The following is a 22,593-nucleotide window of genomic DNA, read 5'->3' as shown; positions in this document are numbered from 1 at the left end:
TTCTCAATCATAAGAGATAATGATTAATCCTCATTGAAACCAGCCTCTTATGATACTGTTGTTTAATTGCAGATAGAATAAATTATGTCGTTATGTAGATCCTCAACAAATGACAGCCACTGCTAACATTCCATAAGGCACTTAATAACGGTGCAAAGCTGCCTAGTTAAACCCTGAATTAAATTTTGAAAAAAAAATTTAGTTGATTTCTTGACACTATAATTTAATATAATTATAGCTTTTCCAAAATAGTAAATTTAGACATTCTGAGTCTTTAAAAAATGCAAGCAAAACAATATATATTTTTTAAAAAAATCTATTCTAAATTAATAGCCTGGGTCATGGATAATGGTTTTGTCAGGTAGGGTAAGAAAAAAACTACTGCATATGTCCGGCATTGTTTTAGGAAGTTCCTTTTATTTAGATAACATTCATATACCTTCAGTTTAAAGACAATATGCTTTGTTAAGTTTTATGAAAGAACAAAAAAAAGGAATTTTAAAGGCTTGATGTGCAATTTTATTCGTTGTGGAATACAGCCTGTTCTGTGGAATACAGCCTGATCGTTGTGCATAAGGTCAGATCAGTGGGGAGGTCATATGGTGAGGAACTAACAGGTGAGAATATTTACAATTGACAGACAGGACAAAAATACACAGTGCTCATTGCATAATCTACTTATCATTTGAACATTCAGTAGTGGGTCAAATATTTTAGAAAAGAAGTAATTACTAGCGTACTAACTGTACCAAATCTAAAGAACTAAGGGTAAATGACTCACTTGAGTTACAAAACATTTAAACATATAACATTGTTATCCCCCCTTGTTGAACAAAGCCCATGTCAAAGATGTTTAATCTGGTTATCAAGGACTGAGTTTCCAATCTAGAAACAAGCTGTCACTTTAATATAAAAAAAACTTATTAGGAATTACAATACAAAAATAATGCCACCTTTATTCAGCTAAAATTCTTTTTTTAAAAATTGTATTTATGCATACAGCTTTTAAAAATTCTTCTTTACCTAGTCCTATGACAACAAAAAAAAAACAAAATAGCTAATGGCACTAATGGGGAATTAAATAAATACATTTATAATATTTATATATTATACACGTGATATTTGGATAGTGATGACTATTTTATAGTGAATTACATAAAAGTAGCTTCATTATAACTGACCTTAAAGGAGAGTCACATCATAACATTCAGAGCTACTGTTGGTGACCTTTTATGGCATAGCATGAAATTGTAAATAGTACTAATCAACATCAGTAAGCAATAAATGTTCCACTTTCAAACCCAATACACCCAATACTGTGTTGTGTTTCATGTAGAAAAGGTATGTAAAATACTTTACAAGATGTAAACAACTACACAAGCATCTGTAGCACTTTTAAACAGATAAACTAATATACAGATATATCAAGGGTATAGAAGACAAAATCGATATTATTGTATATTCGAATAGTTGTGAATATGAGCTTGTAGAGCACAATGGTAAAATGTCCAAAAACAATACCAATCATTGCATAAAACGCAAAACACGTTTATAGTACCTTTCTTTCAGCAACCTCAACAGAACACAAATGTAGTATTGGACAAATAACGTCTGTGCATTAGAAATGTTTGTGATTTATTTCGTCAACTGGACATACTACAAAACAAGATGGCCACCAAACCATGCCATTCATTAGAAATTCATTTCATAATGATCAACACATTGAAACAGTTGACCCTGATCAACACATTGAAACAGTTAGCCCTGATCAACACATTGAAACAGTTAGCCCTGATCAACACATTGAAACAGTTGGCCCTGATCAACACATTGAAACAGTTGGCCCTGATCAACACATTGAAACAGTTAGCCCTGATCAACACATTGAAACAGTTAGCCCTGATCAACACATTGAAACAGTTGGCCCTGATCAACACATTGAAACAGTTGGCCCTGATCAACACAAGCAGATGGCCCTGATCAACACATTGAAACAGCTGGGTCTCATCAGTTGGTCCAACTGTACTTTGAAACAACTAATTCATATCAATTAGTTCATTCAGCTATAGCTAATGAATTAACAACTGGCTCTACTGAAACAGAATGCTCTAATCATATCGTCCATGTGTACTTTGATACGACAAATTCATGCAAATCTGGTGATTCAGCAATCACACGTGAATTAACAGCAGGCTCAACTGCTGTAGATGCTGTAAACTTTGATCCAAATTTGATTGACCAACTGGACACAGTAATCACAAATACAATCAAGCAGATTGAAACAGCTGGCTAGCCTCAATCAGTCCAACCTGCATGATGAGCATGGAAATGTTGCAGATACCAAGAACCAAAAAAGTAGGAGAAAAAGAAAACCTGAAAAATGGAAACGGTAAATCAGACAAAAGACACGCAATGATGGGGTGTTGTACATTTCCAGAAATGTCAAGACAGTTCCTGCTAAATATCCCAAAACAGTCGATTGCAGAAAATATTATAGTCTTTCAAGTTATGATATGAAAAAACTATTTTTGTGCAACCTTGTTCTTGAAGAACCTACCAAAAAGCAGCGACCCAAGTCAGCAACTCCAGATTGAAAGAAAAAGAAACAAAAAAGTCGTGCATATTTCTTAAACTCGAATGATGATACAAACAGAAGAGTTTGTCTGCAAAATGATTTCATTTTCATTTAGATGTGTTGACTCGGCAATGGCAGGAAAGCGGGATTCTGGAGCCTTCGTGGGAGGTGATAAAAGGACGACCAGCACCAAATAAACTATCGGAATATATTCTTCTTGTTTTTATACAATTATTTGATATTTGGTACAACTTTTCATAAATTTCTCTAATCCTCTGTTAACACAAATGTTGCCTGTCCATATCTGTCTACCTTGCAACAAATTATACCCTTTTAAAGTAATTAAGGATAAGTTACCATTTATACAATTAAATATCAGACACTAGACATATTATAGTTTGCATTTTTATAAGAAACGTGTTCTTATAATACTGTGCATATAATACAAACGGGTTAGAACATTGAAATTCTTTTTTCTCCTCTTTCATGTTTTTCAGATATGATACATTTGTCTTCTATACCCTTGATATATTTGTAACCTTATCTTTCCAATGTTTAGGTCTTGCCATTAGCTTGCCATGAAAAATTACTTTTCAAAACAATGACTAACTGTAATGACTATTCTAAAATCCAAAGTTTATTAATTACTATGATGACAAGTAGCCTAAACTTCACAACAAGACACTCAATGATCTACACACAGACAAGTAGACCCACTCATCCCAATATCCCCTGGCACAAAATGTTATAGTACAATATCTACACCTAGCTTGTAGGTCAATTCACTAGTATTCTACAATATGAGATGTTCTAAATTTATAGATGTTGTTTATAAAATCTGATGTACACAGCATCAATGTTTACTCACACAAAAGCCAGTAAGCTCTGACGCAGCTATAATTAAAGGAAAAATAGGTGTTGTCATTAAATCCAGGGTAATTAAAAAGGTCGTCAGATGTTCATCACAATTGTCTTGCCACAAGATTTTTGTGGTAATGTCCACTTTAGAACACAAGATGTATGTTGTACTGTCCATTGAAATTTTACAAGTTTATGTATCCTCAAGAACTCATATCCACTCCAGCTATTGCTTGAGAATAGCCTTTCATCCAGAAGTCTATCTTTAACATGTTGACATCTTTCCCATTATCTGTCATGGAGCGAATGATTTTCTGCAACCTACGGAGAAAAGTACATTATGTTAAACTTTGAAGTTGAGAGAAATTATATGCATGCTGTATTGTTAACAAATCTACAGCACACCAAATCACTATAAAATTAAAGATTTTTTAGGTCAACTATTTACATGCAAAGTTTTGGCTAAATATGTAAAAAATTAAACAAGACTAACAATTTGAAAGATAAAAATATTACTGACATCTCCAATGTTAAAATATTCTAATGTGAATAAAAGAAATAGCTATTAAATCAAATATTTTCATGTAGATAGCATAAAATATGTATCTATAAGTAAACAATTTATGTGGATTTTAAATCAATTTTTAAAACAACTTACTCAGCTTTCTTCTTGTTTTGCTCTGCTAGGCTGGACATGAGTTTGTTACATGCTTTCTTTTTCTACAAGTAAAATAACATATTTCAACAACAAAAACTAAAAACATAATCATTAATTAAACTAAAATATTTAACACTGATGAACTAAACATTTGGTTCCTTTACCAAGCATTAAAAAAACTGACAAATAAAAACAAATAAAAAAGAGTAAAAGATAACCAAGGCACTAAAAATGTTATCTTAAACCTTATCTCACCTGTTGTATAGTTTTCTGTAACTCTTTCATTTGTACAAGTTTAGAGATCTAGTGATTGAAAGTAAATACATGCTTACATAAAACAGGAGATTTTCACTAACAAATTTAGAGATTTATTGATCAAAAAACTAAATTGTATTTACATGCAAGTAAGAAAAAAGACAGGGCAGACTATAGTCAAATGAATGATTAAAACATCAAGATTTATAGGGTTAAAGAATGACTCTGTAGTCAGTTAAAACCATTAAACATGTACCTTAGTTCTGATACTGCTTTTGAAACCCCTCATGACCTTTTGAATCACTCTTTGTCTGGCTAAGGTTTCCTGTTTGCTGGAAGAAAACAATAGGTAACATTACAGATACCATGTGTTGGACTGTCAATGTTAGACACTAATTATGTTGGACTGACAATGTTAGACACTAATTATGTTGGACTGACAATGTTAGACAGACACTAATTATGTTGGACTGACAATGTTAGACAGACACTCATTATGTTGGACTGACAATGTTAGACAGACACTAATTATGTTGGACTGACAATGTTAGACAGACACTCATTATGTTGGACTGACAATGTTAGACAGACACTAATTATGTTGGACTGACAATGTTAGACAGACACTAATTATGTTGGAATGACAATGTTAGACACTCATTATGTTGGACTGACAATGTTAGACAGACACTAATTATGTTGGACTGACAATGTTAGACACTCATTATGTTGGACTGACAATGTTTTAGACAGACACTGATTATGTTGGACTGAGACAACAGATGATAAAACAAAACAAGTGACCCTAAACTTAACTTTCAAATTTTTGGGAATAATAAAAAAAAATTTACCATAATAAATCTTCAGTGTCCATAACAGCTTGTAAAACAACATCATAAGCTGTTATGTCTGTCCCCCTCCTATGGTGATCTCCAGGACACCACAGACGCACCATCTTATCTTTGCCTGGGAGAAGAAATGTGGATCAGGCTATTAGGGAACTTAAAGTAGGCATACAAACAAATTTAAATAAAAACCCAAAGACAACAACACAAAGAATATCAAAGACTTATGTCACTCAGAAAGCAATGCAATCAGAAGGAATACTGTTTGCAGATGTAGCTAAATGATTTAAGGAACTTTTATTTGAAAGAAATTTTGTTAAATGAGAAATGTCTTAAACCTTAAGAAGCTTGTATTTGTCTAAAGAAATGTGTATGCACAAAGAAAACAATTATCCATAGAAATGATTACATATGGTGTAAGAAAAGTATATTTAAAACATACAAAATGCATGGCTATAGATTGTTACAAGGTTATTAATTCAAGGCTAGATGGCAAATTCACTAAAATATAAAATGTTCAGTTTATTTTATTCCTAAAACATCCATTCTAGCAAATTAAGAGAGCATAGAGGCATATAACAACAAATGACTTTAACAAGAAGAATAAATAAATCAGTAAATATTTTATACTTGTCAAATGCTTACTTTTGTAGGGAAAATAGAAGTGATAAGAAATAACAAACAACCACAACAATCTCTTCTTTTCAACAATACAATGGCTCATCAGAGCTTCAAGTAATCCTTAGCTTTAACTAAGGGGTGAAACACTAGTGCACAAACCTCTCACAATGGATGAACATATTTAAATAGGGTAATAGGTATGATAAAAAATTATTAAATGATGTAGAATTTTAAATTAAAATTTAAGTAAGGATTTGCTAGTTGATATTCAGTTTTTACTAGTAGCAGCTTGTTAATTGTGAATAAAAATGTTTATAAATATTTCAATATATTTTAATTTTAAAAAGTAATAAACAGTGTAGCATCTCAGTGGTGAAATTTAAAAAAACTGAGGAAAAACAGGTGTTTAAAGGAACAATAATTTTATCTAATAATTTACTAATATAGCAGGTTATTTCATTATAAATTATAATAAAGAACCTGTACCTTAATTAAAGGAGACCAAAAACATGTTTTCAACTTTTCGGCAACAAATAAAAGTCCAAACAAAATTGCAAATATAAAATGACTACAATGAATACTTTACCTCTCTCATCATCACTGGAAGAACTGTAGGACTCTTCCAACTGCTCCATCTCACTGTACAGATTCCTTTTCCTGATGATTTTCTTAGTCCCAACAATAGTGTCATTGTGACAAGTCTCACTCCTACTCACTGCCAGCAGAGGAACAGGTGTCACAGATTTTGTCTTTTTTCCTTTTGATTGTTCCTTCACAGCCTTGAGTTTTTTCTTTCCATGAGATGGTGCAACACTGAGTATATGAAGTTTGTCAATAACCACCGATGACTTTTGTCTATGGGCAGCTTTAGTTTTACAGACCGGTAAATTTGATGAGGTACGAGGGTGATTTAGACTTAATTGCGTAGGTGGTTTATCATGCAATGTTGGCTGTATTTCATCATCCATAGAATCACAGTTAGAATCACTAGTTACATCACTGCTTGATGAGGCAACTTTCCTTTTGTTTGTGGCCACTTTGTCATGGCTGAAACTCTTCTTTTTACCGAATGTCTCAGTTTGACTAGTATGTTTAGAGTTAGATGTACTAAGAGAACACTGCCTTACATGGCTGGGGATCAGCGCTGTGACTGAAGATTTATGTTTAGCTCCCATTTTCTGTTTGCTAGGACCACCGTTGAATGAATTTGTATCAAGTGACAACTCTGGGCTCTTTTTATTTATTTTTTTATTAACTTTATCATCCTTGTCAGAGTTGAAATCACTCTCCATAGAGCCTCTTTTTGTTTTTCTAGAAGAAAATTTTTTATGGTCATAGTTCATAAATTCCAAATTTTCCTCACCGTCTGTCTCACTATGCTTATTTACTGACACTGAATGGCTCGGTGTAGGCACTTTTTTGCCTACAGTTGCCTGTTTATCATTCTCCTCTGGTTTTTTATTTTTAGTTTTCACCTTGACCTTGGAAGGTGGCTCTGTGTGAGGTGGTGTTTTTTTCAGACTGGCGTTTGAGATAGTTGAACTGCTGTGGTCAGAGAGCTGTTTGGCTGAAAAGTAAAACTCCATTGGGTACTGCCTATGCTGCTGGACACTTTCAGGTGTGGGCAGAAGGCTTCGGTCGCGCAGACCTCGCCTCCCCACGGTGTCTTGCTTTTCAGTTCCGTTTGGCAGGTGAGGGGGAGAATTTTTGTACGAGCGATTTTTTTCACTATGATTGGTTGATGCATCATGGTTATTTTTTGAATCAGCAGCTAAAACATCCTGTATTTGTAAAGTGTCATCCTTACCTACAACTTTTTTGTCTGATTTATCCACCTGATGATTATTCTTTGACTTCATCTCCTGTTTGGATGTAGATGGTAGTTTAACTAAATTGTCCTTAATTGTCTTTTGCTTCGTTGTTTTCTTTTCTTGAATGGTTTTACCTTTACTGCGAGAAACAGAGTAGGGGTACTGGCGATTTTTCATCAGTTTCTCAGCCGGAGTCAACAAACTCCTGTCCCTGAGGAAACTCTGCCTGGAGTTCCCAGTCACAGAAATGTCTGGAGTTGCTGCCTCGTCTGAAATGTTTGACACATTTTTAACTTTTGAAGTGTCAGCAAGTCGTGATTTTTTAAACGGGGAAAAAGGCTGGCTATCAGCCTTATTCTCTTTGTCAGTGGCGGAGTTCTGTGAATAATCCTCAGTAACTATCAACCGTCGTTTCACTTTCTTGGGCTCCTTTGCCGATGTGTTATTTTCATGTGAACTGTTTGAAGCACTGTGAACAGAATTTATGGAAGGCTGGTCTTTTGAAACACTACTTTGAGGTGTTGATTTCTCAATATCACTAGGAGGCACGTTAGATTTTTCAGTCACTGTATTTGTTTTTTCTTTCTGAGTCTCGGTTGGTTTGACCAACGAGCACTTGCTCCCAAGAGCAACATAGCAAGTGCGCTGCTCCAGACTTTTGTTCTTGATGGACTGGCTGTCTGCACTACGGACACTTGTATCACTGAGATTACCATTAGTGCATGCAGCGTTTTGAGCTGCCTGCTGTTCCTTTGGAGGACTTATGGCATCAGGTTTTAGGTTAACTGGGCTGGAACCTGGGAGTGAAATTGAAACAATTGTGTTAATGTAGGTGTATACAAATAACTACAGGTTAAAACGATGAACTGTCTTTTAAACTAAACACAGTAAAATATGAGAGTTGTTGATGTTAAGTCACAAAAACTGTTTTTAAAAGTAAGTAATTCGATAAACATAAAAAATGAGAGCTAAATTAAATTTAAAAATGTAATAGTTACCACAGTTTCTATTCTTGACAATCCCATTGTCGCCCTTAGTAGGCTTTAAAAAATGAAAACATTATTTTAAAAATTTAAGTAAAGATTAATGTGTATTTTATTTTTAAAATATATTTTCGAATGAAGACGATGACAACACAGAAGGAAAATAATAATAAACTAACATGTTTTATTATTTCCTTAAAAAGCATTGCATTATAAAAATTTTACCTGTGAAATTTTTGTTGCATCAGAACAATTGTTGTTGATTGCAATTTCACCAAACTTGAATGTTCGCTTTGTTGTTTGCCACCGGCTGAAAAACAAATATTAAAACACAATAACAAGTTTGAAATTTATTGCACTGCAAGAGATCCCAGTACTATAAAACACAACTATATTATCCAAGAGAGGCTTTTTAACAACAGACAAAAGACTGCAGAAAATATATAAATAAATGACTTAAATATAAGAATTATTAATTAACATAATTACAAGTAACTACTGATGCAATTTCTTATAGTGTTTTAGTGATTATTTATATTATGTATGTGACAATCTCTAGTGCAAAATGCATTTATTTAAGACTCATGTTAAAAGTTATAAGCCACATGGTTCTGACCAGAGCGAGATCTATAGGGTACCAATACATGATAACTGAATGAGCTAACATCTTCACATCTTATGTAAATTGTAAATGATGCCACAGTTTCAGTTTTGTCTATTTGGGAAAGGAGGGGGAGTTCCTCTCCATGCAATTGAAAACACTGGTAATCTGATTAAATCTCTGTCACAGAATGTTGTGAAGCTTGTTTTTCATTTAAAAAAAAATACTTCTTTGCTTTGTCCATGGTACCTAAACAATCTGATTAATTTTAAATCCACAGGATTCTAGAGCTATAAATAATTACATAATTAGCAGAGCTAACACTGTTATCCTAGGCCGAGGATAGGAACAACCACCCCTGTATTGGTGTGATCAGTGTCTGACAATAGTTATACTCTAATGAAAATATGTGCCTCAGGTTGTTACAGTCAATAGCATTTTAATGTCAGGTTTAATGTTAAATCAGAAATTGGAGCTAGGGCTACGAATTGAAAAGGCGTAGTTTAGGGTTTGTGTTGAGATTAGCAAGTTAAGTTAGTTTTCATTTATTACCAAGTAACTTAACATCACTTTTTAAAGAAGATTATATTATTGTGGCTTCATGATCTCATATAGTTAAACATGAGTAAAAGAAATACCTATCCCCCCCTCCACCCTTTCAAATGAAAAAACTGAAAGTAGTAAAAGCTAAGTATTAAAATCCAATTTAATGTAAGTCAAATTCCATCTTCCATCTTAGCATAGCAGTTGAAGGACAACATACTACTTCTAGTATATCTACCAACCTATAACTTATATAACGTCTAGTCATAGGGATCAGGTTTACCAGCTCAGTTGCTAAAACATATTAATTAAGTCAAGTTCAAGTTGTTCTTGATGGGACGGCATGGCCTAGATGTCGAACACTAGACTACTAACCCAAAAGTCTCAAGTTGGAATTCAAGTTTGTCAGTGGAACATCCTTTAGTCGACTGAGCTCTGATGGGTACCTAACGCCTAACTCACATTAGGGAAAGTAAAGGTAGCTGGGCATAGTGCTGACCACATTATCCCTTGATATGCCAATATCAAGAAACAAACTCCACTTCATCTGCCCAATGGATTTCTAGGTCTAAAGAGGAATCTTTACTTTTTTGTTTTACTGTTCTCGATATGTAGGAAGAACCACTTTAGGGACTTTATATTCCAAGATATAGGCCTAAGCCTGCCCTAAAATATCAAAAGAGACCTAGGCCAATTTCATTTGATTTTGAGAATGTAAAATTTAGAAAAAGAATAGGAAAAAGGAAACAGCCTATCCTAACCTAACCTAAAAGTAGATTGTAAAAGTACATAAAAAACAAAAGCCCTCAGCAGCTCTAAGGTTGCTAGTTCTAAATATTAAATAATCCAACTAGTAGGCCTAAGTAGAATCTAGGTAAATAAGTATGTAAGAAGGTCTAGTAATAAAAAGGACTACAGCATTTCAAAAATTATATTCATACTTTTTTTACTTGAGTTAAAAAGTCCAGTTAGTGCTGTATAAAGTATAAAGTAGAGAGAGACCTAGATCTAGAATCTAGATCTAGGCCTATCTCCCCCCCCCCCCCCCATTTATTTAAAAAATTAAAAACAATCAACAACTAGACTTAACCAGAGCTAAATAACAATTTTAAAATAAAATTGTGCAGTTATATTAACATTAAGAACTATGTAAACTTACGAAAATCTTCTCGGTGGTCTAGGTGAAGAATCCATTCACACAAAATGTTTTGTTTACGAATGTAATTTTGTGTGCTTGTTTGTAATTTTTCGTCAGCAGTCTTCCTCCAGGCTAGGCGAATGAGAGCAGCCAACTTTTAGATAAATTAGCGATGAATGCAATTACTTGAAAGCACATAATACTTAACTACTATGTGTATTATTCCTTCAGAAAACATTCTATTGTGATTATTTAGCTCATTACTAAAATTAAACTCTTGAACAGAATTCAAAACGATCAAACACAAATCCACCGCCTCTGTGTAATACAGTTCTCCTTTTTATGAAAACTCAATTTACACTAAACATTTACTCGAAAAGGTGGATTGGATTCTATTATCGGGAACCTATAAATATTTCAATAGTCTTTTTGTTGTCCTACAGCATTATGATGAACTAATGATGCATTACTGTAACAATGCAGTTATTTTGACATAATAATAATAATAAATATTAAAACAAACTAAATCAATAAAACTATTTTAGTATACAACTAGAGTCTATATGAGATCGTGTATCACTCCGAGAATAAGGGCTCAAGCCTACATAATTCAAAAAGTGCCCCTCTTCCTGTATCATTATTTTTTTTTTTATATTAACAACCAGTTATTTTGGGCTTGTTGTTTTTTTTTTTACAAGCGAATTTGTTTAATAATAATGTAGTTCTTACTAGTTTGCAATATAGCCTAGATCTAGAAGCATTTCCCTAACTAAGCCTACAATGTTGTTTTTGTGGGTTAACCTACTAAAAGCAAGTTAATGAGGGGTGGAAAGGCTATACAGACATAGGGCTTTTGTCAACTTATTCCAGCTCTAAACCTGCTTACTATGTCAACCTGGACATCCTGATCCAACCACATTTTCAACCTATAAAATGCCCATCGATCCGTAGCTCCACAAACAAAGATTGCCACCGGTTAGGTCGCGCGTTAGCCGAGCCCAGTGGTAAAAATCAAACGCGGCGTTGGCTATTGTTGCGGATATCACGGCTCGTGGCGTAGTGTTCGCACCGCCGACTGCACGGTAGCACTACTGACTGGTGACTGGTGCGTCAACACACGAGTAGTCGCCCTTTTGTTTTTTGGTGGCGCTGGTTCTCGTGATGGATTGAAACGTTGGGCGAAGGAGAATGGAGTCGTACCATAAATTACCTACGGTGTCGCATAGACTATGTAATTATAATTTCTAAAACTGATTGGACTGTCAAAAAATGCAGCATTTTGACTAAATCATTTAATGTTCTAAACCTCACATTAGTAAGCCTGTGTTGGTCAAACTAATATTAGAAAAATGCATCACTTATCTCTACCTGCCATGATAAAACGAAGACGGATTAAGGGGGAGGGGTGTGTTTAGCTATGAGAGACCCACCAAAAATTAACACATCTTTAGGATATAGTTAATTTTTATTTATTTATAAAATATTATGTTGTTAGTAGGCTATATATTAGTATAACTATGGACGGATCCCGAGAGAAACACGTGTATGTATGTGTGTGTATTGTGCGTGTTTTCGATCGTCAATCGACCAGAACATTTGTTAAGAAAATTATACCATCCCCTTGCAACTCCACTAGTTAGAAGAGTTCGAATAGAATCTAATTAAAGCTGTTGAAATGCTACTCCCTTTTGTGTATGTTTAATCCAGTATCCCCCCAGGCAAGAGGAGAGAACCCAGGGATTACTCAGTATTCTTTCCAGGTCCACCAAGCCTCACAATTGAGTTCCCCGTATGTGATCCAATGCTCACGGGGTAAAGATTCCCTCGGCCTAGCAGATTCCGGTTGTCATGGAGCCTTCACTCACCACGGCAAGGGTTACACAAATCTTGACTCAGCGCGGCGCTACTGTCGCCCCATTCAATGTGTCAATTAGATTTCTCACACGACCTCTATACCCATCTGTGTTTAGAGGGAGGGAGGTGGGGGGGGGGTGCCTAAATCCGATATCACGTTTTACACAATTTTAAACAGTTGGGAGATTGCCTAATCACATAGAGTCTTTGAAAAACACGCATATTTTTTTGAACGAAAAGTGAGATAACCTATAGGCCTACAAACTGACTGTTGTAGGTCTATACATTTGTTTGTCTGGTTTTCATGCCTAAATGCAATTTTTCATCCATTTAATTTTTAAAAACCATTTTTTTCAAAATTGATCCATCTACACCCTATCCTAAAACCATGGTCCATTCGCACACCACCCTAATATCTAGCCCCATCCACACACCACCCTAAAACCCTGGCCCCCACACACCACCCTAAAACCCTGGCCCCCACACACCACCCTAAAACCCTGGCCCCCACACACCACCCTAAAACCCTGGTCCCACACACCACCCTAAAACCCTGGTCCCACACACCACCCTAAAACCCTGGCCCCCACACACCACCCTAAAACCCTGGCCCCCACACACCACCCTAAAACCCTGGCCCCCACACACCACCATAGAACCTGGTCCCCACACACCACCCTAAAACCCTGGCCCTCACACCACCCTAAAACCCTGGCCCCCACACACCACCCTAAAACCCTGGCCCCCACACACCACCCTAAAACCCTGATCCCCACACACCACCCTAAAACCCTGGCCCCCCACACCTCACCCTAAAACCCTGGCCCCCACACACCACCCTAGAACCTGGTCCCCACACACCACCCTAAAACCCTGGTCCCCACACCACCCTAAAACCCTGGCCCCCACACCTCACCCTAAAACCCTGGCCCCCACACACCACCCTAAAACCTTGGTCCCCACACACCACCCTAAAACCCTGGCCCCCACACACCACCCTAAAACCCTGGTCCCCACACACCACCCTAAAACCTTGGCCCCCCACACCTCACCCTAAAACCCTGCCCCCCCCCCCACCACCCTAAAACCCTGCCCCCCCCCCCCACACCTCACCCTAAAACCCCGGCCCCCACACACCACCCTAAAACCCTGGCCCCCACACCACCCTAGAGCCCTGGTCCCACACCACCCTAAAACCCACCCTGGCCCCCCCACACCTCACCCTAAACTCCGTTTCCAGCCTGTCCCCCTCTTTGTTTATTGCCTATTGTCATGTCCAAGCTACCCTAATTCCCCCCCCCCCCCCCACACACACACACCACCCTAAACCCTGGCCCCACACACCACCCTAAACCCTGGCCCCCACACCACCCTAGAACCCTGGCCCCCCACACCACCCTAGAACCCTGGCCCCCCCCACACCTCACCCTAAACTCCGTTTCCAGTCTGTCCCCCACTTTGTTTATTGCCTATTGTCATGTCCAAGCTACCCTAATTCCCCCACGTCAATCTGTACCTTCATTCAGTCTCTCGCTCCACACACCCCCCATCTCCCCACCACACGACCCTTATCGTCTGCTCACGTTCTCGTTATCTTGCCGCCACAACTGACTCACACTGGAACCATACACACACACACACACGTACTCAAGACGCACACATACACACATTTATATATACACATATACACACACATCGCACATGTACTCAAAAGAATACACGCACATACAAGCATATACACAAACAGATACATTTAATTTAAATTTACACAATTATATACATACGCATTCACGAATTCACGCTTACAAACGCACTCACCCACAAGTCCGACAAATACAAATACATTCGCTCACACAAAAATCGCACGCATATTTAATTTTAATGTTATCGTCATAAACATAAATACTTACTTAAGTCCAGAATCAAACCACATTCAACAACTTATATAAAAAAAAATAGAAAACTTTATTGCTATGTTTTTTTAGCTAAAATATTCATCCACCGGTGTTTAAAGCTTCCCCCTTTTTTTCTTCTTCCGAAATCTATCACCCGGCAGTTAATGAATGGATCGGCCAGTGTAGCGTAGAGAAAAAGCCTTTTAGACCGCCATCCATCAAGCTTACAAGATACCATTGATGCTTCTTGTCTCTTAAAAAACAACTTTGTCAATATTTGTGCCAGCAGGAGCGCCCAAGCTACATATTTAGGCGCTCACGGGGCGTTATCTTTAACCTCCGCCTATATATACATATATATATATATATATATATATATATATATATATATATATATATATATATATATATATATATATATATATAGGCTATATATATATAGGCTACATATATATATATATATATATATATATATATATATATATATATATATATATATATATATATATATATATATATATATATATATATATATATATATATATATATATATATATATATATATATATATATATATATATATATATATATATATATATATTTGTTGGAGTTTGTTCTAGCATAAGTCCATTTTCATGAAAGCCAATTAATAAGTACCACAAGCGAGTACCTTCAATTTTCAACATAGAACTGGTTATGTTGTATACCATCATGCTTCTCAGAACTGCAATTAAAGGTTGTTGGCGACCGGTTTCGCTAACCTAACCTGGCCCTAACACTAGTGCTAATCCACTCCCTTATCATGAAAAGCCAATACCGGTTGAGTACAGAACCTCGATTCGATATTGAATTGCTCTTCCGGAGTTACTGAAGTACTGATCTTTTTTTTTTCTTTTTTTACAGAGTTTTTTTTAAATGCATTGAATGCATTAAAAAAAAAAACGTTGCTGTAAAAAAAAAAAACCAGATGCATCAGTTCACATACAACAGGTTGGGAGGAGGGGGGGGGGGGGTCGATAAAATCGATTTTTATCGAATCTCAACAGATACGTCTGCTTGCGATTTTCTTACTGGCCAGTTTAAAACAGGCTCGTATTTGCTCCGGTGTCAGTCAGATTCAGACCTAGGCATTGATTTTTCAATCAGACGACACTGAGCCAGAGCCATGCCACGTCACAATGTTTGCGCATGCGCCCTGGTAAAGCTATGGTAAGTCGGGGCTGATAGTATTAATTGTAATGAAGGAGGGATCTAGCCTGTTTGGGCTGAGGTCGGAGGATATGCTCGGACTGTACATGTAAAACTAAACAACAAAAAAATTAAAATATAAAACTAATTAACTAATCACAAAATCTCTTTCTTTTGATGTGGATTGAAACTTGTGACGTCACACTTTTGTAATAATGTTAGAAACTGAGTTTTAGTCGTAAAGTAATTCACCATGTTAAAAAATACCTTTGTGTGTGTGTGTGTGTGTGTGTGTGTGTTGTGTGTGTGTGTGTGAAATGCAATTAAAAACTTATTGGTATAAGCAGTGGCGTGCAGACCTATGTAGATGCCCGGGGCAAACTCAAGCGGAAGATGCCCCCATAAATACTTATATATATATATATATATATATATATATATATATATATATATATATATATATATATATATAATTTATTTAAAAAATTGTACTTATCTTACTTGAGATGAAAACGTTGACTACAGCCAGCTAAATCCAAATGGAGTAAATGGTTGGAACTTGGGGGGGGGGGGGGGGGGGAGTGGTTGGAAAGGGGGGAGACAATTGCGGGACGTGTCGTGGTGGGGAGGGGGGGGCTGTGATGCACTACAAAAGAGTCTCATCCGGTATTGTATTACCACCCGGGACCGCAGGGTCAAAAACGCTGTCCGTGTCTACAATTAGGGCGTCAGACACGCTCCTTATTTATGGGATGTTTCTCTCTTGGCGTGTTTAGGAATTCCTATAGTGTAACTAATACAGGTGAGAGTGTGCATTGAACTAGAGATGTTTCAGATTTTTTCTCTAAACCACTTGGTCAAAACGTCAACTCTTTTAAGAGATGGGTGATGCTAGATACTCTCAAAGTATCTGAACCTTGAATATAACAGAAATGTACCTTGTTTGGCTAAAGCTGCCAGCCCTAAAAAAAACAACACTTCTACATCGGACTGTGTTTAAAAATCCACCATGCTATGTCAGACCCTTAATTTAGCTGTAAATTAAATTGTTCTTCTGGCTGCCTCTTTAAATTAAGCCATAGGCTAGTAACCTCTTTTTGAAGTTGATATTTCAATTTGTGAGGATAAGCTTTTTGATACAAATCATTTAATTTAGCATATTTCGCGGTGTTTTGACTAGCCATTATTTCGCACACTTGTAGTCGCATTGACACTGTTATATTACTGAGTCCAACGTTGATGCTAGTGTGTATTAACGCCCCCCCCCCCCTCCTGTCCCACACCTGAACAAGGACAGCGTGCTATGCCCTCCCCCCCCCTCCACCCCTCTCCCGTCTCACAACTGAACTGGGATGACCTAGAGAAGTGCAGGCTAGGGGCAATGCATGTCGCCTGGTATTTGACATGGGATGCACATGTGGGGAAACAGGTAATTGGATCCTATTGTATTCGAGGTTAAGCCAGGGCATAGACCCAAGCTGGGTGGTGAGGGCAAGAGAGATAGGACAGATGAACGTTAGCTTCGCAAGGAAATATTTTTCTTTCACACTACCAAAAATAATGTTAGATTTAATGTGTGGACGTCCACATTGGGCCAACCCCCCCCCCTCCCCCTGTCCACACGCGTCCACAAAAGTCAATTTTTTCGGACCCCCCCCCCCCCCCCCCAGTGTGGACGTCATAAATGGATGACCCCTAATTAAGAAGTGTGAGACTTAAGGACAACTTTAGAATGAAGTTAACTCGGCCCGGCCCAGTGTATCAAAACAGTACGGACTTGAAAGTTTGTATTTAACCGTACACAAAAATCCAAATGGCCATGAATAAAGAATATCATTAGAATAAAAAAAAGCCAATAGGCTGTGTGCTTAATCAGTCTACGAATGCCGTTACGTCCATCATAATAAATAAGGATGCCCTACAAACATTATGCAATGAATAGAAACATAATAAAGATGCCCGATAAAATATAAAGCGAACAAGGGCATAATTACTGTAGGGATGCCCTTCAGACATTCAATAATGAATATAAGCATAATAAATATCCGATAATATATAAACGAATATGGGCATAATTGCTGTAATTATATAAATACAAGTAAATTACTTTAAAGATGCCCTGATGATATATAAAATGTATGCGGGCAAAATTACTGTTTGGATACCCTTCAAAAGTATTATGATGAATATAAGCAAATTACATTAAAGATGCCCCTACAGTGTGTAAATTATAATCATGGGCTTTAATACTCTATGGATGACCACAAGTGTATAAAATGATTATGGGCGTGTTCTCTAAAAGATGCCCCTACAGTGTGTAAATTATAATCATGGGCTTTAATACTCTATGGATGACCACAAGTGTATAAAATGATTATGGGCGTGTTCTCTAAAAGATGCCCCTACAGTGTGTATATTATAATCATGGGCTTTAATACTCTATGGATGACCACAAGTGTATAAAATGATTATGGGCATGTTCTCTAAAAGATGCCCCTACCTACACTATTCCTAAATAAGTATCAGATACTCTATTAATTGAAAGACTGCATACATTTATTCGGGGAATATCAATGACTACTACACCACTACCCTTCACCGATGCCCCTTTCTCTCTGAAGGTTGTACGACACGGACAGTACGATGACTATATCAGTGCCATGTGTTGATTGTATATACACATTTCGGTGAATTCGGCAAATTGTGATCATTTGATAATTCTGCCTAGGTAGACAAACCTTAGTAGACATTTAGCTTTCCTAAAAAAAAAAAAATAAATAAAAAAAAAAAAAAAAAAAAAAAAAAAAAAAAAACAACAACATTTTTTTTACCCCCTTTGGATGCCCCTTTGATGTGGCTGCCCGGGGCCTGGGCCCCCTCCGCCCCCCCCCCCCCCTCTGCACGCCACTGGGTATAAGATAATGTAGACCGAGCTCAGTAAAAAAAATATCTCAGTTTTAAGAGGTGGGTGGAAGACAAAGGTGTGACGTCATAGAGGATGGGCTTTTTAGCTTTTTGTGACCTTAAACAAATGTGACGTTTTTTTAAGACAACAGGACTGCCGATTTGTTCATTCTAGATGCCGGTTAAGGTTTTAAAAAAATTGTTTCAAAAATAGATCTATTTCCCTGTTAAACTCAACATGTGGATGTCTATATAGACCCGAACCTCGCCCCTCCCCCACTCCACACTCGACCACAAATGTCGACCCTCTTCCCCCTCTCGGCGCGGAAGTCATAAATAGATGACCCCTATTGGAAAATTTGGAACACATGCAATTGTAATGCCCACTCAAATTTAGACGACATTAAAAACACAAAATGTTTATTGTTACAAATTAATCACAACTCTTGTTATGCCGCTTCATCACACAAGGTTAACTTGCTTGAGCGAGAATTAATTGACTTGTAAATTTTCATTCGTTTCGTTTAACAGTAGCGAACGGCACATAATCTTTTATCATCTCTCTCTGATACAACGAATGCGCTTTTTAACTTGTCGAGGTTTCATTTAAAGTGTTGTATCCCTCTTTATATATATATATATATATATATATATATATATATATATATATATATATATATGCCTATATATATAATTTTTATATGTATATATATATATATATATATATATATATATATATATATATATATATATATATATATATATATATATATATATATATATATATATATATATATATATATATATATATATATATATGTATATATATGTATATATATGGCTATATATATAGTTTATATATATATATATATATATATATATATATATATATATATATATATATATATATATATATATATATATATATATATAAACACGAGAAACCAGGGGATAACACCGCCTACCCCACCCACTTGATACTGATACGCCATTGCTTATAGAAGACTAATGACAACAGCTTATAGATCTACAGAGTATAGCCCATCTTCTTATCTTTGTTTGTCTATTGAGTATATTAAGTTACTTTGTGTATTTAGACTAGAAGTCACTACTGCAAATTGGCTTGGGCGAGCGCCATTAATAAGCTTTAGCATAACATTTTCTTTATCTTAAGTGAAATTGAATAATGCGTTATTATATATGCATACGTCACTCAATATTCCAGACTTTCCAGTTTCAAAAGGAAAATTATTCCCATCTGTGATCTAGCCTGGCTTGTTTACAGCTAGAGTCCACAATGTAACCTCTGGGCGGTGCGCACTTCTATTATTGAGAAAAATTAAACTTGCAGGAACGGGAATTCCCCTAAGTGCGAGCCGCGCATTGACGAGACTGCGCATCGCGTGGCTATGGTCGATTCTTTTGTCACGTGACATTTTGTTTGGTTTTTTTTTTAACGGAACAATAAACACATTTATGAATAATTACTGAGAACGATGTGGTCTAGTGGTAGCGCTTGTAAATGTTAACCCGAATGTTATTTGATCGGGTCTAGGATTGTGTCAGTAGAAGGTTCTTAATCAATGACGCCATACACTTATTTGTGTGTGTGTGTGTGGGGGGGGGGGGGGGTGAAAACAGTTCTTTTGTGACGCTTTTGAGAATTGTGACGAGGGGGAGACAGAGTACTATTGAGGAATAGCGACGTAGAATTTAAAAAAAAAACTATTTTAAGAACACACCAAAAAAAATAATTTTTATTTCACTTAAAATTTATAGACTTATTTATTTTAATGGAGAGGTGGTGGATGAAGGGCGGGGATGTGATTACACGTGAAGAAGGGGGGGGGATGGAGGTTTGCGGTGAAATCGTTTAAAAATGACGGGATTTGTAGACGACCTATAACGCCACCCTCCCCCGTAAAAAGCTTATATCAACACGAGTAGGGTATGTGGGTACAACAGGCTGGTAATTTTTTCTAACAAATGACCTTTTTGTCGTAATGTTTCGCGTTCGTGAAAATTGGAGTCAAGACGAGCGATTACTTAGTACTGTGACGAAATACCATCACACGATACCATCACGCTTACCATCACGGAATAAAATCACGGAATACCATCACAGACTGAGACTACCATCACTGAGTAAACCGCTACCATTATACACTACCATCACATTCTACCATCAAGCACTACCATTAATTAGTACCCTCTCACTAGACTAGCTATCATCAGGGACTATATTCATGGACTACCATAAAAACAACCATCACAAACTACCAGCACGAAATCATTATTTTCACTGAAGATTCAATGTTTGTACACCAAAACGACACGACAATTCTGTTTCTAGATATATTCAACTCCAACCGGCTAGTGCGTGTATCTCTAACTCCCTTAATTCACATCTTTGTAGCGGCCGGTTGTCGGGATGTCCCTAGCGGCTTATAATGCAGAGAAGACATTCATTTGTTTTTGGGTTCTATCGGCCGCCATGATGTGTGGGGGTGATCCTATGTAATGCCTGAAACACATTTTTTATGTGGGAGAAAAACATTGTTGTTGTCCTTGGCAACTGGCCCACTCTCTTCATCTTCTACATATGCTGCTTATGTCAATATTTCCAACATCAAAATATGCTGCTTATGTCAATATTTCCAACATCAACATATGCTGCCCATATCAGGATCTCCAACATCAACATATGCTGCCCATATCAGGATCTCCAACATCAACATATGCTGCCCATATCAGGATCTCTAGCATCAACATATGCTGCCCATATCAGGATGTCCAACATCAACATATGCTGGTCATGTCAGGATCTCTAACATCAACATATGCTGCCCATATCAGGATCTCTAACATCAACATATGCTGCCCATATCAGGATGTCCAACATCAACATATGATGCCCATATCAAGATCTCCAACATCAACATATGCTGCCTATATCAGGATGTCCAACATCAACATATGCTGTCCATATCAGGATCTCCAACATCAACATATGCTGCCTATATCAGGATCTCAAACATCAACATATGCTGTCCATATCAGGATCTCCAACATCAACATATGCTGCCTATATCAGGATCTCAAACATCAACATATGCTGTCCATATCAGGATCTCCAACATCAACATATGCTGCCCATATCAGGATCTCAAACATCAACATATGCTGTTCATATCAGGATCTTCAACATCAACATATGCTGCCCATATCAGGATCTCCAACATCAACATATGCTGCTCATATCAGGATCTTCAACATCAACATATTCTGCTCATATCAGGATGTCCAACATCAAAATATGATGCCCATATCAGGATGTCCAACATCAAAATATGCTGCCCATGTGATGATCACCGACATCAACATATGCTGCCCATATCAGGATCTCCAACATCAACATATGCTGCCCATATCAGGATCTCTAACATCAACATATGCTGCCCATATCAGGATCTCAAACATCAACATATGCTGGTCATGTCAGGATCTCCAACATCAACATATGCTGCCCATATCAGGATCTCTAACATCAACATATGCTGTCCATATCAGGATCTCCAACATCAACATATGCTGCCCATGTGATGATCTCTAACATCAACATATGCTGGTCATGTCAGGATCTCTAACATCAACATATGCTGTCCATATCAGGATCTCAAACATCAACATATGCTGCCCATATCAGGATCTCCAACATCAACATATGCTGCCCATATCAGGATCTCCAACATCAACATATGCTGCCCATATCAGGATCTCTAACATCAACATATGCTGCCCATATCAGGATCTCTAGCATCAACATATGCTGCCCATATCAGGATGTCCAACATCAACATATGC

The 22,593-nt window shown here is 36.8% G+C and overlaps 2 protein-coding genes across 6 annotated transcripts; one reads left to right on the top strand and one right to left on the bottom strand.

Moving 5' to 3' along the window:
• Positions 1 to 311: 311 nt before the first annotated feature.
• On the bottom strand, positions 312 to 20,024 carry LOC131953279 (uncharacterized). Of its 5 annotated transcripts, XR_009388613.1 has the most exons (11): positions 19,938 to 20,024; positions 10,910 to 11,042; positions 8,832 to 8,916; positions 8,622 to 8,664; positions 6,399 to 8,420; positions 5,198 to 5,312; positions 4,603 to 4,678; positions 4,347 to 4,394; positions 4,092 to 4,153; positions 3,444 to 3,754; positions 312 to 1,227 (listed from the first exon to the last, which is right to left on the bottom strand). XR_009388613.1 is itself a non-coding variant. In XM_059316397.1 (10 exons), exons 2-10 carry the CDS (start codon positions 10,942 to 10,944, stop codon positions 3,637 to 3,639), a joined length of 2,604 nt encoding a protein of 867 aa, XP_059172380.1. In that variant the 5' UTR covers positions 10,945 to 11,042; positions 19,938 to 20,024; the 3' UTR covers positions 2,839 to 3,636. The 5 variants fall into 5 exon arrangements, 4 of the variants coding, with proteins under 4 accessions (XP_059172380.1, XP_059172383.1, XP_059172382.1 ...); XM_059316397.1 differs by lacking the exon at positions 312 to 1,227 and having other exon boundaries at positions 2,839 to 3,754; XM_059316400.1 differs by lacking the exon at positions 312 to 1,227 and having other exon boundaries at positions 2,839 to 3,754; positions 10,910 to 11,020.
• A 1,316-nt stretch (positions 20,025 to 21,340) lies between these two features.
• Positions 21,341 to 22,342, top strand: LOC131953263 (uncharacterized protein FLJ40521-like). The gene has a single exon (XM_059316370.1). It carries the CDS (start codon positions 21,341 to 21,343, stop codon positions 22,340 to 22,342), a length of 1,002 nt encoding a protein of 333 aa, XP_059172353.1.
• Positions 22,343 to 22,593: the final 251 nt, after the last annotated feature.

The sequence above is a fragment of the Physella acuta genome, unplaced genomic scaffold (genome assembly GCF_028476545.2).
Source record: "Physella acuta isolate Inbredline_101_S28 unplaced genomic scaffold, ASM2847654v3 ptg000915l, whole genome shotgun sequence".
NCBI lineage: Eukaryota > Metazoa > Mollusca > Gastropoda > Physidae > Physella > Physella acuta.
This window is presented reverse-complemented; position numbering and strand designations above follow the sequence as displayed.

Coding starts and splice junctions, on each gene's coding strand:
- LOC131953279 (XM_059316397.1), bottom strand. CDS start 10,944: ATGGATTCTTCACCTAGACCACCGAGAAGATTTTC. Junction 4,679..5,197: donor GACACTGAAGATTTATTATG/GTAAATTTTTTT, acceptor GTTTTCTTCCAG/CAAACAGGAAACCTTAGCCA. Junction 4,395..4,602: donor AAAGCAGTATCAGAACTAAG/GTACATGTTTAA, acceptor TTCAATCACTAG/ATCTCTAAACTTGTACAAAT.
- LOC131953263 (XM_059316370.1), top strand. CDS start 21,341: ATGTCAATATTTCCAACATCAAAATATGCTGCTTATGTCAATATTTCC.